The sequence below is a fragment of the Microcebus murinus genome, chromosome 26 (assembly GCF_040939455.1).
Source record: "Microcebus murinus isolate Inina chromosome 26, M.murinus_Inina_mat1.0, whole genome shotgun sequence".
NCBI classification, from domain to species: Eukaryota; Metazoa; Chordata; class Mammalia; order Primates; family Cheirogaleidae; genus Microcebus; species Microcebus murinus.
The window spans coordinates 10,206,064-10,224,672 of NC_134129.1; the positions used below are offsets into that span (position 1 = coordinate 10,206,064).

Genomic DNA, 18,609 nt, shown 5'->3' on the forward strand with positions numbered 1-18,609 from the left:
GGTCTCGCTCTTGTTCAGGCTGGTTTCAAACTCCTGACTTTGAGCAATCCTCCCGCCTTGGCCTCCTAGAGTGCTAGGATTACAGGTGTGAGCCACCGAGCCCAGCCCCTACTGGTATATTTAAATGTCAAATAATATATGCCTCTGCTTAGGATTCTGATTTGTCTTCTACACAAATTCCCTCCCAATCGCCTACATAGAGTAATGCCTGGAATATAGACATGATTCTCGGGCAGGGCATTTTGCACATTCGGAGACAAGATCAGGGTTGGTAAAATGGAGAGAGTTGGTATAGGGACTTTCTAAACTGCAACTTTTAATGAGCCCCGATAAGAACTCCAATGTACTTATTTACAAATCTGTCACAAAATTACCAAAGTAGTTTTTCTTTCATTTATACTTATATAAAATTGGGAAATATGTCTCAAAAGCATGTAGAACTTATTTGTACACAGGAATATATAATCAATCCCATTCAGTTAACTACAAAATTGTAACAAACTTGTTTTAATAATGAAAGGTTTAAAAATAATAGTGCTTCTAGATGAAGCTATTATTTTAAAGTCCTGATTAATGAGACATATGGCAGGAAAAATTATTATAATGGTGAATGCTGATTCAGAACCTTATTTTTATTAAGTAGTTTATAGTGAAGGCTGCAACTATTTTTCTATTTATAGTGGCAGCTCTGGTTAATTACCTTGTAATGTATTGTGACATTAATGCACTAGTAAACTATTGGAATTTACATCCTTATTCAGTAATAAAATCTGTAAATTGAAGAATGCACATAAAGTCATCACAGGCATAAATTATGTGACCAAATGCTATGTATGATTACATTAAATTTAAAGAACAAAATCTCTCAAGTTTACTCATTAATGGGTAAGTGACACTGAATTTATATAATATATAGCAGGCAACTCTAGAGAATATAACATTTTGTTCTAGGGTATTTTGTAACTTCCTACTACATTTTTTTATGATTGCTAAGAGCATGTCGGACATAATTCAAATATACAATATCAAAAAAGAAACATACTCTGACTATGATAAACATATTAATATTATAAAATACATTTTTTACTGAAAAAAATTAGAGTGAAAATGAAAGAAATCAAAGGAATTGAAAGGAGATAGGATGGTGACACATGGATTAAAAGCAAAGTGATTTTTAGCTGGGGTGGGGGAGGAATGAGGGAGACTGAGAATGTGATTATATATATATATATTTTTTTATATATAATTTTCAAAATAAAGTTTTAAAACATAATTCCAAAGTTACCAATAATTACTTTATTCTCTCAAACACTCAAAGCACAATCACTATTTTAAAAAGAAATTACCAAGTAATCCAAGATATTTCAGATGACAAAAGAATAAAATGGCAAAGTATGGAAGCAGTCTTCTGTATTATTGTATGTTAGATTGAGTTCATATTTTCTATAGAAAAGTTTCCTGGGCTAATATTATTAATAACTATATTGATATATTTTAAATGTGTTTGTTTTGTATTGTTAGATTGATAAGTAATAGAAAATTAAGTATGATTTTCCTATAAGAATATAGTCAAGTCTATAAAATACAGAAGGAATTAATATATAAAGCAATAATTTCTGAAACATTAACATGTATGTAGATGGGTAAAACTGGTCCAGAAAAAGAAAGAAAAAGATATAGAGAGCCTTAAGTCAACGTAGCAAGGGAAACACCTAGACATATCTCTCATATTTTTAATACATATAAAATTACAGTAGAAAAATAGAAAAATAAAGGCTAAGATGGTTAGATAGTGTTAGTTTACAGACAATTCAAAGTATATTGCTACATAATCTCACAAAAATATTATTGGAGGTACAATTCCAATTATCTACAGGACCTCATTTGTCATATCATATAACTTCAAATTAAAATCTATAACATATAAGAGAAATTCTCTCCTCCTCCTCCTTTTCCTGCTCCTCCACCCCTCTCTCTTTCTCTGTCAACAGATAAACAGATAGAGATAGATATATGTATAGTTTGCATGTATAATTTGATTGCTTATAAATATCAACAATAGCAGACAGTATATATAAAAATCATAAATGAAGATGAGGAGTGACAGTTGAAAGGAAATTGCAAACTAATGAGATTATTATGACAACTCTATCCCATTTCCAAATATTTGTCATTAAGTAAAATATTAGATAGTCTTAAGAAAGATGTATAAGAATTTTTTGCAATGTTATTTTGGTAACAACAGAATACAAACCTCTTTAGTCATCTAATTAAATGTTCTTGTTTTAAAAATTGCAGGGCTGTGTCACATGATTTAGTGATTATATCTGCAACTGCATTAATCAAAGAACAATTTAGGAGAGTCTTTGGGTATTCAGAAGACTGATACAAGAAGTAGAATCTATCAGGACAATCACTGGAAGGTAGAGAACACAATATGAGGTAGATATCAAGCAGAAATGACTGTTGGATTATACTCATTCACTCTTTGCTGGTTTAATACCATCACTATGAAAGTGATGCAATTTAAAAGCCAAGCTTTTAATAAGACCAACCTACCTCCCAACTCTTCAGGGTCTGGTACATAACAGATGTTTTTCGGGAGCTTGACATTTATTATTTCACTTAATCATCCTAGTAAACCTGCTGGGGTGGCATTATTATCCTGCTCTATAGATGATGGACAGAAACTGCCTAAGGTCATGCAGGTCTGTCTGGTTCCAAAGCCCATTTCCCTCCCATACTCATAGCAGTGAACCTAAAAGTACACAGTAATGGCTACATTTTATCCAGTGCCTCCCAGATGCCAGACTCTATTCTATACTCTCTAATCCTCATAAAGACACTAAGAAGTTCATATTTCTGATCTTCTGTGTATATTAGTTGAAGATACTAAACATAAGAAAGGTCTAGAACTCCCTACTTTAAGTTTATTAGCTTTAAAACTCCTCTATTTTATCAGTCACTTTTTGGTCTTATTTCATTCTAAATTTATTTTACTTTTTTATATGCCTACCTACAGTAGTTTTCAAATGGCCGAAATTCCTCTCCTTCCTGTATCTGTGGTCCTTAGGGTTGTGGCTCCTCCACCAAGAGACAAAATCTATTTCTGTCCCTCTAAGTTGGGCTGGCTATGTGACTTGCTTTGGCTAATGGGATGTCAGCAAACACGACACAAGCAGAAGCTTGAAAAGTCCATGAACTTCAGCACGTGCCTTCTAATAGTTGGAAACCCTTCTGCCACCGTGGGAATGAGCCTGGGCTAGCCTGCTGAACGATGAGAGAGAAACGGGGCCACCATCCCAGATGACATCAAGGCAACTGTCAAAAACGCGAGTCCCCTCCCCTGCTAACCCAACCAGCCTGATAACTACTAAACATCTAGCCCCAACTAAGTCAGCATACATCTGTCTCAAACAACTCCCTGAACTATAATAAATGTTTCTTGTTTTAAATCACTAAGTATTGGAATAGACTGCTATTCCATCCTATTTATGACCTTAAGGTATTCTTTCTTAAATTATACAGGGATTAGGTCTGAAGAACTGAATTCTATTAAAGTCACTAAGTTACATACATAGGCCTCCATTGATGGTAGGAACAACATTCTACTCAAACTTAATATGTTTAAAACAATGCATCAATTTTCAATCCAAATCTATTCCTCATGATGAGGGATTATGTCATAAATATCTGTCTCCATCCATTTGTGCTGCTATAACAAAAATTACTGAGACTGGGTAATTTATAAAGAACAGAAATTTGTTTTCCCACAATTCCAGAGGCTGAAAAATCCAAGAACAGGGCATGGCAGATTCCGTGTCATGGCTGCTCTCTGCCTCCAAGATGGCGCCTCTTGCTGTGACCTCACGTGGCAGAAGGCAGAAGGACAATAAAGAGCCTAACTAGTTATCTCCAGAACCTTTTATGAAGTCATTAATCAATTCATGAAGGCAGAGCCCTCATGGCCTAATCACTTCCTAAAGGTCCTATCTCTTAATACTGTCGCATTGAGGATTGAGTTTCCACGTGAATTCCAGAAGGGATACAAATATTCAAACCTCGGCAGCATTTGTCAATCAATATAGAAACCTCAGGGGCATTTCTGTCCCTTTTGGTTCAAATGTTATACCTCTTCAAAATGTTTCTTAGACCCTCACATTGCCACCGACACACTCCTAATTTCCCTGTCATCTTTTATCTGAACTACTGACACAGCCGCCTCCTGCCAATCTCCTCCCTAATCAGCTTCTCACCTAGACTAACACCAGAAATATTTTTGTCATATCCACAACTGATAATGTTATGATATAACACCAAACTGACAATCAATTAAAAATATTATAAATTATATATATTATAAATTAGAAATCAATTAAAAATATTTCCTGTTTTTTTCCAGGATAAAATATGAACTCTTTGGAATGGGATGCAGAATCCTTCACAATCTGCCTCATTACATCATTCTAGTCTTTTCCTCTAGAACTGCACCCATTTTACTGCGCATCCAGCACAATTCCTTAAAAAATATCACACACTTTCGCATATCCGTGTTTTGGCTCATTCTGCTTCCTCTTCATGAGATGCCTTTACTGTCCCTGTTCCCTTTTCCTCTTGAAAAACACGAACACATCCTTCAGAATCTAGGCTGTCGCCTTCGCTGTCAGTCACTTAGAAATCACTGAATGAGTCTCTACTACATGCCAAGCATAGACTAATGGCTCAGGGAGAAACAGTAAGTATGACACTTTGTACCCTTAAGGATAGTGCAGACAACCATGGCACACACATGACTCCCCGCTAACACACAGTGAGGGAAGACTTAACAGAAGAACTGAGGATGAAGCAGAGTCTTCAAACATCGGGAGAAACTTATTGGGTAGACAAGAAGAGATCAAAAACTCATGGGAGAGAAAATAGCCTATACAGAAAACATGTTCATAAAAGTCAGACCTAATGGCTTTTGCTGTATCAAGGAATTAATACTGTTGAAAATATAAGAAAATATACAGCGTAAGTTAAAACCAAAAGTTAACCTTGGAATATTTGGTGTTTATGAAATTCAAAGACATATCTATATAACATCAGCTTTGAACATTTTGAAGATCATCGATAAATATTTTTTAAAAAGCAAAAAGATTGATTTTGTATTTAGATTATGAGGTAGTAAATGTTACCTTTCAAGGTTTATTTTATATCACTATTTATTTACAAAAAATCTCTAGGCCAGGCATAGTGGCTCTTACCTACAATCCTAGCACTTTGGAGGTGAGGTGGGAGCATCCCTTGAGGCCAGGAGTTTGAGACCAGCCTGGGCAACATTGTGAGACCCTGTCTCTATCAAAAAGAAAATTTTTTAATTGCCAGGCATCGATGTGTGTGGCTGTCATCCCAGCTACTTAGGATCCTGGGTTGGGAGGACTGCTCAAGCCCAGGAGTTCAAGGCTTCAGTGAGCTATGATTGTGCCACTGCACTCCAGCCTGGGCAACAGAGTAAGATCCTGTCTCTAAAAAAAATAAAAATTAAAAATAAAATGAAAGGAGGTGGCATCAATTTAAAACTACATAATTTTAACTCATGTTTGAAATTATGATGATCATATTAATACAAAATGACTTTTAAAAAGAATAAAATATCACTTTGCAAGGAAAAAAAATCTGTCACCATGACTTAGATTAAGATATCTTAATATTAAAAATAGAATAGCAGAAGAAGGAAGTCCCAACAAAAAAGTAATGATTATCTGATAATATCCACATCTAAATTGGTATTCAACTAGTCCTCCACTAGTTGAATCACTATAAATCCCTATTTCTTAAAGCCATTGCATTATACTTTACAAAGATTTCTTGGAACAGTATTTCACATTTGCTCTGTTTCCATAATACTCATACACTTCATTTTTTCCTCCCTGCTTTTTAAAACAGGCACTGTATTATAAAATACATACTTACAGCCATCTTTAATTACTTGCCTTTTAGTTTTTGCCTTTTAATTACTTGCCTTCATGAAAGAATGAACAGAGTTTTTTTTTTTTTTTTTTCTTTAGATAAAAAAAAAAAACTTACCTCTCACAAAAGGTCTTTCCAGCTCAGAGTCAAGGTGAATTGGTGGAGAAATGTATGAAACTTGTCCATGATGTGCCTGCCCTGTGGATTCAGAAAGAAGTGTTAAGAAGACATCATAATTACATCTTTTCACTTGTTCGTTGTTTTCATGAAGTCCCATGATCTCACTCCACACTGGTTTAACAGCCATTGTAGAGTGTAGACAGATATGCTCAAACATAAAAACATGTGTCATCCAAACATCACCCAATTAAAACAGTGCTTCTCCAACTGAGTTTAATTTTTTTTTTTTTTTTGCTGTTAAAGTACAAATTTGTTGTGGAATGATAATTTTAAAAATACAATAAAAATGAATTCTAAGAAAAATGAAATGAAAAATCTAAAAACAAAGACATATAAAATACAAGTCCTTATTTCTGTACTGTTAAATAGATATTTGAGACTCTGTTAATTTGTTATAAGTATTTCTAAACACTCAATTTCTGCATTTACTTTATTTCAGATCATAATAACAAACAGTCTACAGACTGGCACTCGATGTACAGATAATACTTTGAGAAATATTTAATTAGATCACTTTACAACCCTGATGAATTCATATTTTACCTTTAAGATTTACTTCTGTCATTTGAATAGAAAAGTATTCCTACCCATATTTGATGGGAAAACAATAACCACAATTAAAAAGCAGGTAGATGGATTCATTCTCTATTCCTTACAAAGCATTCTTCATATTTGTAATTCACTTCCTGTCTCAGGAGTTAAAAGTGTTAAAGTTGATTTATAGGCCAAGGTGCTGGCTTAAAAAATTGTTAGCTTAAATACAGAAGAATTTTCTAACGCTCAAAGTAGCTATACTTTGTATATTGATGACCCTGTAAACAAGTAGGATTTTCAGTCACAAAAGCATAATGACACAGTCAGCTCAATTTCTAAAGCTACTTTATATAAAGAAGGTATTAGAAGATCCAGCACTCTTTTTCTACAATAGGAATATGCAGTTATATATTTCACACATTCACTATAGCAATTTACAGGGTTGTTAATCTCTTTTCCTAAACAAGGAAAGTTAATGATACATAGATTATGATGACAGTTAGAGTAACCTTCCCGTTTCAAGTAATATTCGACTTGCAATAAACTCTGCTGATTCCTCTTATGAGGCACATTTCAAATAATTAATACGGCTCCCTGTTGATAGTAGCTGCTGTTGCTCCCAGCATTTTTCTAGCTAACAGCAGAGACAGTGGAGAGGCTATAATATACAGAGTACCTCAGAATGGTAACTAAGAATATTGCACATTCACTGGCCATGTTTCAGTGGAATACTAAAAGCACTATTATAAGAGGAATAAGAAACCAATTGTGTACTGTTAGTAGTCCATGTTTGATATAGTTTATTAAAAACTTCAGATTATATTATGAAACAACCTGTCTACCTATGCAACTTATTGGTTATAAGAAAATTCCTATTTTTAAGCTCCTATGTCATTACACATAAATTGGTTTGAAACTTTGTAGATCCTATAAATAAAAATAATATATCTTTCACTATATATTGGCTCAAAATAACCTCATCTAAAATACTATTGATTTCATGTCTAATACTGAAACATAGCTTTTACTACCTATGACAGTAACCACAAAACACTCGTACATTCCTCATCTCCTTTCATCCAACCACCATTACTGTGTACTTTGTTAATATACACACATTTTATTTATTTATTTATTTATTTATTTATTTATTTATTTATTTATTTATTTTTTGAGACAGAGTCTCACTTTATTGCCCAGGCTAGAGTGAGTGCCATGGCGTCAGCCTGGCTCACAGCAACCTCAATCTCCTGGGCTCAGCGATCCTACTGCCTCAGCCTCCCGAGTAGCTGGGACTACAGGCATGCGCCACCATGCCCGGCTAATTTTTTGTATATATATTTTTAGTTGGTCAATTAATTTCTTTCTATTTTTGGTAGAGACGGGGTCTCGCTCAGGCTGGTTTCGAACTCCTGACCTTGAGCGATCCGCCCGCCTCGGCCTCCCAGAGTGCTAGGATTACAGGCGTGAGCCACCGCGCCCGGCCTATACACACATTTTATACCAAAGAACAATGGTGATAGGGAAATGGGAGGGTAGCTTATGAATTAATTTTTATTCATAATTGCTCTAGATAAAATGAAACATTTGCATGGAGATATCATATATATATATATATATATATGTATATATATATATACACACACACACACACACACATATATCTGTGTTAAGATATAATTCATATACCATAACATTCACCCATTTAAAATATACAATTCAATGGTTTCTAGTACATTCACAGAGTTGTGCAACCACCTCCACAATCAAATTTAGAACACTGTCATCATTACAAAAAGAAACCTCATTGTCCATTAGCAGTCACTTCCCATTTCCTCCAAACCCATCCCAGCTCTAGGCAATCGCTCTCTATATATGTGCCTTTTCTGGATATTTCAAATAAATTTTACAATGTATGTTGTTTATTTATCAGCTTCTTTCACTCAACACAATTTAAAAAATGTATCCATGTTGTAGAATGAATCAGTACTTCATTCCTTCTTGTTGCCAAATAAAATTCCTTTGCATGGACATACTATCTCTCATGTATCCATTCATCAATTGATGGGCATTTGGAATCATGTCCACTTCTTGGCTATTATGAACAATGCTCCTATGAACCTTCATGTTCAAGTTTTTGTGTGTATTCGTCTTGGATATATACCTACAGGTGGAATTACTGTGTCATATGATAATGCCATGTGTAAATTTATGAGAAAACTGTCAAGACTGATTTCCAAACAGGCTGTACCATTTTACTTCTCACTACCAGTATATGAAGTTTCCAATATAATGGAATTATTTTTTTAGTTTTTTTATTTTAAAGGTAGTAGCAAAGTTAGGGTTGCTAATTGAGAAGGCAGAAGGGGAAAATAATCTAGTAAACAAACAAACAAGAAAGAAACTATCCACTGTCAGGTATGCCAAAGATGTAGAAATTTCAAGTGTCTGGTCCATATAGCCCAGTGCTGTAGCAAAAATCCAAAGGCTATTATGGATTCTGGAAAAGCCATTATTTTTCTAACTTCAATTTCTTTTTCAACTTTCATTTAATTTCTATTTCCTTGAGGAACCTTGTGCAATTTTCTGCTAAAGTTCAAATATAAAAAGGACTTGACCAGCATTTGGTAGAGGAAAAGGCTTTTCTCCCTTTCGACTGTCAATACTTTACCTGCACATCTGAGCACAGAAATACATTTACGGAACTGTGGAATTTGAGGGAGAAAGACATTTGATAGCTTATAGTCCTAAACCCACAGTTTCCTCATTTAGAATGAGGAAACTGACATCCTGAGAAGTTGGAGACTTTTTCAAAAGTCAAAGCAAGGTGGTGGTTGTCAAGAGTGATGTCAGGGGACAGACAGAAAGGGGGTGCATTGCAGTTGGCCAGCAGAAAACTACTTCCAATCCTCATCTTCTCTTACCTGGGAAGGATCTCTTAAAAGGCATCATTTTTCTAGGTGTGTGGAACATGATCTTTCAGGTGTATCGAGACACTAAAAAGGTTGAGAGCTATTTATTTATGAAAATATGTGTTTTTTATTAGGCTATATCTACAAAATATAGGCAGTTTAGCGTAATAAGTAAGATCACAGCCCCAGAAGCAGGACAGACTCTGTTAGTATCCGGACTCTGGCACTTATTAGTCAAGTAACCAACTAGTTAAGTAACTATCTAGTTGTTTAACTTTTATGCACCTTCATTTCCTCATTAGTATAACAGAGATGGTATAACAGCACTGACCTCACAGGGATATTTGAAGATTAAATGAATTTATACACAGTAGTAATTAGAACAGTGTTTGTACATAGTAAAGTAACTTAGCAGCTTTAAGCTATTATTATTACTATAAATGCATTCTTCTCATTCATTAATTCATCAGGCATAGGTGACTTTCCAGGTGTTTAGGATTCACCAAACACCGCAATAAGTGACAATCCACACCCCCCTGTAGAGGGAGTAAAAAAGCAAGCATAAAGCATAATAAGTACATCCATTATGTGTGTGGAGGCTAAAGGCAATGGAAACAACTTAGCACAGCCTAAAGGGGATCTAGAGTGGAAGAGGCAAGTTGCAATTTTAAATCTGGTGCCCCTGGAAAGACTAATTTAATTTTCAGGAGCAGCATGTAAGGGATTCAAGAGATGTCAAGAGATAATATCTGTCTTTTGTAAGAAATTCTAAAAAGATAAAAGTATAGATAAGGACTAAGCTCAATTTTAATCAGTAAGACTTATAGAACTAACTATGCTGGTGTCAGATGCTTTTCCCTAATCCATTTATTTCAAATTCTATATATATTCATAGAAATATGAGTAATGTCACCACTTGCCAATGGATAAAAGAAGACATAAATAAAATACTGAGATATGCAATTGGGAAAATGCACATAACTTTCTTCTTAAAGTAAAATCACATTTTACTACTATAAAATCCCCACTGGTTTTTCCACTCAAACATGTCTCAACTTAATTTTTCTTCATTTTCTATACAGTAAACAAGTTTAATAGTTTATGGCTTTCCGGGCAGATTTTATGCCTTCTTTTTTGGTTTGTTTGTTTTAAATTTTCAATTGCTGATCTTGATTAGTTTACTCTAGAGATATGACATTTCCCCCTTTAAAGACAATAAAATAGATGCCACATTTTTACTCCTGGGGTTTTTAAATAATATTATCATTTTATGTTTATAACCTTTAGGAAGATAATGAGTCTCTGCTCTATTATAATAATAATGACTCAGTATTGGAATGAGGCAACTCTTATGGAACTACATTTAAGAGTGGCAGGTGGAATTTTCCTAAGTTTTAAAAACACTGTGAAAGTAGCTCTAAGTCTCCTCAAAAGAAAAAAAAAAAAAAAAGCTTAATTTCTTGTTGAAAATAATCTCTGCTGCAGATAAAAAAAAAAATAGCAGAGGTCAATGTGTTGTTTGTGCTGATGGAAAATTGGGCAGACTTAACATTATAACAGCTTGCTTTTTTTGTCTACAAATCCCACTCTGATCATAACCATCTGGCACTTACAAAGCCAGCTTTCAGGTGACGATGTAAACACCAATCAAAAGTAATCATCAAAGAAAAGATTTGCAAAGTTGCCAGTTTGATACCTATCTTTTTATTCTGGTTTCTTTTCTACCCCTTCATCTTATTAGTCAGACATATTTTCAGTGAATTTAGTAAAATACTGGGTAGCAGATAAACAACTACATGCTTGACTTGTCCAGGATATAAAGTCATTGATGGAAGGTGCAAAGGTTATTGATGGGCTTCTCTCTAGTGGATATTACTTTCCACACAGAAAATAGATGGAGATGGAGTAATTTGAAGCATAGATAACTTTGTCTTCTTGTGTGTGTGTGGTGGGGGAGTGGGGTGGGGGTATATTTCATTCAGCAAGTATTTCTTCAGCACCCACTTCCATGCTGTGGCCAGTATGAGGAATCTATATGAACAAGGTAACACCATTCCTCCACTGAGAGATTTCAGTCTAGATGCAGTATTAAGCAATTACAGTGAAGTATGATATGAACCTTGCTAGAGGTGAAAGAGAAGAGCACAGCAGTGGTACCCCCTAAATGCAGTGAGAGAAGAGCAGTACCTGGAGAAAGCTGAGATTTAAGGGAAGACCGAGTGGTGGTCTACTGAAAAACCATGGCAGGGAATGGGAAGGCCCGGAATGGGAAGGTAGGGAATGGGAAGTCAGGGAAAGGAACACCATGAGTAGATGCCTGTAGACCATTGGAGTAACAGGAAAGGGGACAGGGAGCCACAGGTGGGTACAGGCAAAAAAGATGATTAAAAAATAATTTAAAAAATTCAGAAATATACTAAAAAAGGAAAGACTAAAAATACATGCCTATCACCCAACTTCAACAATGGCTAATTGAGAGACTATATTGTTTTATCTCCTTCTTCTCATGTTCCCTTCCCCATCCCAGAATATTTTGAAGCAAATTCCAGCCATCATATAATTTCATCTGTAAGTTATTTGACATTGTATCTGTAAAATATAGGGGCTCTTTAAAAATGACCATAATACCATTATGGTACCTCAAAATTAAGACAAATTCATACATAATGAAAAATGGGTTGAATGTGATATTTGATAAAGCAGTTGCCAGGAAGAAATCGATAAATGTAAAAAAAAAAAAAATGAAAATCTTTTAGCCTGAAAAATATCACACTGGTCCTAGTGTTGAAATTGCATTGGTGTGAGGAATGCTTTATGTTTATGATGAATTTCAGGTGTTCACAGATATACAGAGGAATCTATTTTATAAAACCTCATAGATGCTTTTCTTTTCTTTCACAAGCATGAAAAATAGACTTGGTGGTTAAATGACAAATGTTAAATTTCGGAAGCACCATTTCAAAAATATATTCCACAAATCTCTAAAACCTATGGTAGCAAGCATTACAAGAAGAAGAAGAACAACAACAAAGTTAAACAGAAAAAGAAATCAGAGCATTTAATCCTGCAAAGATTGGGCAAAATAACACTTCAACACAAATAACAGCAAAAGAGAAAGAAAGAAACTCAGAATGAGCTTTCATTCATTCCCTCAATTACTCATTTATTCAATTGGGCAATATTTAATAGAGTTCCTACTATGTGACTTATACCAAGTACTGGAAATAAATTGGTGAACTTTTGACTCTTGGAACTTACAAAGATACAAAAGTTTGGATTTTAATTAGAAAATTCATGTGCTAAAGTAAAAGGAGCCCAATAAATATGTGTGTGACTGACAATAGGTATTCAATAAATATTTATTATTATTTATTATCCATAAAGAAAGATAAAAATAATCTCTTTGGAGTGACCCAGCAAAGACTGGTAGAGAAATACACACTGACTCTGCAAGACAAAAGTTATTTGTCACATTTACTCTCTTGATGCTTTCACGATATTTGAAAATATGACTCATCATAATATAGCATTTTTGAAGAGAGAAAAATATGAAGCATTTTTGGTGGCATTTTATGGCAAAAATTACATAAATGGCATAGTCTATTTCTGGAATCCATATTTACTTATAAGTCAATTTACCTATCAAATTGCAGCCTAGATATCAAATTCCAAGAAAACAAAAAGGGATGATATGAGCTTTATATTCTAATTCTGTTATGAAAAGTTATTTAATATTTAAAATTTTGTGTTCTCTGGAAATTATGCATTACATAGAAAAATACTAATAGCAAGTATATGTGTGTGTACATAGTTATATATAAACATAAATATACACACACACACATATCTTGGCTACTCACAAATTATTCTACAATCTTGAAAACTTGTTTTAACTTTTGCTATAATTTAAACAACTATAAAACCACAATATCCTTTTACTTCTCTAACCTACCCTTATTGGAAGAGTATCCTAAATGAACATATTTGGTGACTATCAAATAGGACAAATTAGATATTAAACTCCATGAGGTTTGGAAGTAAAAACTATAGTTCATAGCGTTCTCTGTCATTCTAGGACCCACTCAAGTGTTTTAGACATTGTAAGAACTCAATGCATTTCTGATGAAAACACACATGAATGACATTACAGAAATTAAGACAAATGTTAAAATTGCTACATTTCAAATAATAAACAAGGAAAATTTTTAAATGCTGGGAAAATTTCTTTCTAAAATGGAAACCAATTCGAAGAGCAACTAATTCTATTTAATTGAGAAATGTTAAGCATTTGATAATGACCTTAACTCTCTCAGCATGTCCATTTCCTAGCAGAAAAGATTCACAGTATTCTTGAAAAGGTCTCTACCACATGAAAGACATAAGGATTCACCAAATATAGATTTAGCCCACTGCATTTATGTAAAGTAGATATTTAAAAAACACTATTCTAATGTACTTTTCTCAGTTCATTTCCCCAAAATAACATAATTATTAAGTAGGAGGCAATTACGTCATTATGATAAACTGTGAAAAACTTAAATAAATTGGCACCATGTTTCCATTATTCATCTATTTAATGGAGCTGACTTAAAGGACATACTGAAATTATGTGTTCAGGAGAAAAGGTTATGGTGCTTGAAAAGCGATATCAGAATTATTTCAAAGGAGGACTGGCAGGAGAAAATTGGCTTCTAGAACCACAGAAGCTAACAGCAAGAGGAAAACTATAGACAAGGTAGTCACAACAAAGAGGTTTGTTCTCTGGAGCACAGAGCCAGGAAGCCGGCCTGCTGTGCTCATGATTTTCAAGTTCTGCTTTAAAAGCTATCCTAGCATGCTAAGAAAAACATAATGTGTTAAATTTTCTTTTCCTTCCTGCTGATAGATCAGAAAACATCCAGTAACACTAACTCAAAAGAGGAATAGGAGAGTTTGTTAAAGGATCTGAAACAAAGTTCTTAGGTGGAGAGCAACAGAATGCTAACATCTGTTCCCCATCCTCTGCCCCCAAGGAATAGTTCAAGACAGGAAAAGTGGCAGCCTGGATTTGACTGAATAAATCTTATCAATGAAGAAGTCTAACAATATAGACCTCAGAGTAAAGTCTACTCATCATGTATTAATCGTAAATAATGGTCATCAAGCGTTCTTTGCATTAGCTCTTAAATCAGTAGATCTTGGAGAAGGCAGATCTATAAGGAGAATTAGAATGATATCTTTCTATACTAGAGTAATAATAAAGTAAATGTATCTCAACTTAATTCAGAGAATAGTGGAAAATTTCAAATATATCCATTATGGGCCCAATGTTTAAAGAAATTCTTTAATGTAGAAGGACATAGTTAAGCAACATAATGAAGAATCAGAAGAGGAGGTTTTTATGAGAGTATATATAAAGGTTTGTGTGTCAAAGTAACTGTTCTTAGGGAGATCCTTATTTTCTCTACCATCAGGTCAGAATCTCTCCTTCCTTTTCATCAATCCATGTGATCTGTGAGATCTGTCAGGAAGACAGCCCAGCAGGACCTGACAGCATGTTAGTTAGTTGATTGAGATCAATATATGCCCCTAAAGACCTGAAGTCAGAAAATTCCATGCAAGGGTATTGCATGCGTAAGGCTTACAAAAATGGGATCAGAATAACCCCAGCATAATAAGACCAGATTGGCACACAGAGAAATAAAAGAATATGGCTCTTCTCCCAGGAAGATGACAGTGAATTTTACCACCTAATTTTTTCAAGATACTCTAAAATATATCATTGTATAGAATAAAACTGCCTGTAGTGAAATTTGACAACTCCCCTCTGTGTGCTAAAATGCTGTCAGCTGAAAAATCTGAACTCTTTGTGCAAATTGTTCGTTTTTGACAGATTTATCCTACTTTTATGTTGCAGTATTAATCAAAAGAATTCGCAAAAGTTAAAATCTAGCTTTATACTCATAGAATAAGAAGCATTATTAGCATAATTTGGAGGTACTAGGTATTTATATTATAGTTATCTATAAAAAGTTAAATTGTCACAGAAGTGAAAATATTTATAAAAGAATAGTATAGAGTTTGATTGATTTTAAGATACTGTATATTAGAGTTTAATAGAAATATCTATTTCATAATTATACAATATTATTATTTAATAGTCTTATGTTTTCTTCTTTAAGAGACAGGTATCTTCATATTTCTACAAAGGCCATTTTATTTCATTATTGCAACTTAATGTGAGATTAAATCACTTGGCTCCTATTATATTTCCATTTTGTTTTCCTTTTTATATAAAAATATCTCTACATTTCAGGGTAATTACTACTAATACAAAGAAAGAGAGTGAATGAGTGAAAGATGTCATAGTGAAAGAATAGTCTCTCATACTATAGATTATAAAATCAAATATTTATAAAATTCATGCATGAAATCAGACATGGTTACCTAATAGCATGTACCAATTAATTCTCATTAAAGGCATAGAGAATACCTGAAGGGGTAGGTGGAAGTGGTAGACTTAATAGAATATAAAAATCCATAGTTTGGGATCCTGATAGTAACGTAGAATATCTTTGTCTCCTCCATATATTAAGGCTCAAATAATTTTTTCACATAACTTCTGTATGAAAAACCAATCAAACGCAACCAATTTCAAATAATTTATTTTATGCCTAAATAAAAACTTTGTCCATTGAAATATACACTTGGCTAAGTAATATCATTTGAGAATTTTCATTTATTTGAATATTTTAAAGATTCTCATTGATACCATTAGTGAACAGAAATAGGAATGTAATAAGGACAATTCTGCATAGGACAGTCTTATTTTTTTTCCTTAAGACTTCAGGAAAACCGCTTATGCGAATAGATATTTTAGCTTGGTTCAAGTGGGATTATAAGTGGTAATTCTTATTCATAAAGGATTTTTCTTTTAAGAAGCATATTTGGTGAAACAAGTGAAGAAGCAATAAAACTGACTCCAAGGGCATCTTCATAAAAAATAAAACACATCTTTAACTGCAAACGTACATGATGTTTTTTATCGTGTAGTAGAATATGTCCAAAGCATCCCCTTGTTTCTAGAATATCATATACCATTCTATATTCATCCTTCTTAGTTTAAATAGTTTGGGGTATAGTTTCCAGTACCCTCTAAATCTGAAAGATGAGTCCATCACCTAGGTTTGGTCATTCAGAGGGTTTTATCAAATACATCAGAAGGTACAATCAGATCATTCCCTGGAACTTGCCAGTGCTGATAGGGAGAAGGGACATCCCTTCCACAAGGACATAAGCTCTACGAAAAACACTGGTCTGAAGATGCCAGTGGTCATCTTGTTGACATCTGGAAGAAGTCTGTCTGAAAAAGGAGCCCAACACAGAAGCGAGCAGAATTTAGGGACAGAATGAGACAGAGCCTTGATAAAGAATACAAACTTTTAGGCCGGGCGCTGTGGCTCACGCCTGTAATCCTAGCTCTTGGGAGGCCGAGGCGGGCGGATTGCTCAAGGTCAGGAGTTCAAAACCAGCCTGAGCAAGAGCGAGACCCCGTCTCTACTATAAATAGAAAATAAATTAATTGACCAACTAATATATATATAGAAAAAATTAGCCGGGCATGGTGGTGCATGCCTGTGGTCCCAGCTACCCGGGAGGCTGAGGCAGAAGGATCACTGGAGCCCAGGAGTTTGAGGTTGCTGTGAGCTAGGCTGACGCCACGGCACTCACTCTAGCCTGGGCAACAAAGCGAGACTCTGTCTCAAAAAAAAAAAAAAAAAAAAAAGAATACAAACTTTTGAGGTTTAAAACAAGCTTCACAAGCCCAATTACCTGAGAGACTAAATTCCTTGTTTTCTAGCTATTTTGAGTTGGATAGTTATCAATTTAAAACCAAAGCAACTTAAGTAATATTGTGTGTGCAGACATATACGTATGCATATTTGTCTGGAAATAAGAAGTATTTTCTTCCTTTAATAAGTAAATCCGCTCTTTTTCTTTAGCCATTCAAAAGTTTACAGACATGGTTTCAAGTCAATTAATCCAGCCACGTATAACTCAACTGGCAGATCTTAATATATTCCTTTTTGAATGAGACTATTTGGAGGGCTAATATATGATCCTTCTAAAATTGTTATCAATGTTCCTAAAGTGCTCATTAATTAGCAATAAAGAGGAGACAACTTAGAAATTTCAGACAGAAATGTCTGAAAATAAAAAATAAACTTGGCAAATCACTCGTTAGTGAGGAAGAAACCCTTGTATAGTATTTTACATATATTCAGAGAACATGAAATTACTATTCATTGCTGAAAAATTAATTATGTCAAAACCCAAAATGTTTAAAGTACTGTTATATCTTCATAATGTAATGTATTAGGAACAGTAGGCATCAGCAAAGATCCTTAAATCCTACTATGAGCTGCATATATTACATAGTGATGCTAGAATTTGTTATTCTATCCTCTTTTTGTATAGAAGGAACAGTTGATGCCTTATACCATGAAACATAATACTTTTTTCTTTTTGTATTTCGCTTGTATAGTGCTTCAGTATGTTCATAGTCCAAAGTTCTACTTGTAACAAGAAGTTATGGTTTCAAAGAAGGTATGCTAGTTTTTTTCACTTCATTCTATTACCCAGCACTTTAATTTCTTGAGATGAAGATGAGATTCTATTTTTTCTAAAAAAGACTGAACAATAAAGAGTTTAGACAATTTTTAAAATTTAAAATCTCTTATATATTAACATGTATATAAATCCTTGTTTCTTATCATTAAAATTTTATGTCAGGTGCTGGAGCTGTCTTCAAATAGCCTTATGTTCTAAATGCTTAACATTCACAGAAATGTTATCTCAAGAAAAAAAAAAATCACATAAACCTACCAAAAGCTATTATCCACAGCTTTTAGTGATGACTTTACCAAATAGCAATCACTAACCTTACTTCTAAATAGAAGTATATTCTCAAGCAGATTATCTGTACAGAAGAGCCATGAGGTTTTATCCACAGGTACATACCAGAAAAGCAACGTTGAGTACTGATGTTCGA

The 18,609-nt window shown here is 33.9% G+C and overlaps 1 protein-coding gene across 15 annotated transcripts in view; it reads right to left on the minus strand.

Moving 5' to 3' along the window:
* ADGRL3 (adhesion G protein-coupled receptor L3) overlaps window positions 1-18,609 on the minus strand; it is a 780,724-nt gene that overhangs the window by 237,085 nt on the left and 525,030 nt on the right. For all 15 annotated transcript variants that reach the window (XM_075997934.1, XM_075997936.1, XM_075997926.1 and 12 more), the window contains one exon: window positions 6,070-6,150. In XM_075997934.1, the coding sequence (XP_075854049.1) occupies window positions 6,070-6,150 (81 nt within the window). The remainder of the gene's footprint in view (window positions 1-6,069; window positions 6,151-18,609) is intronic.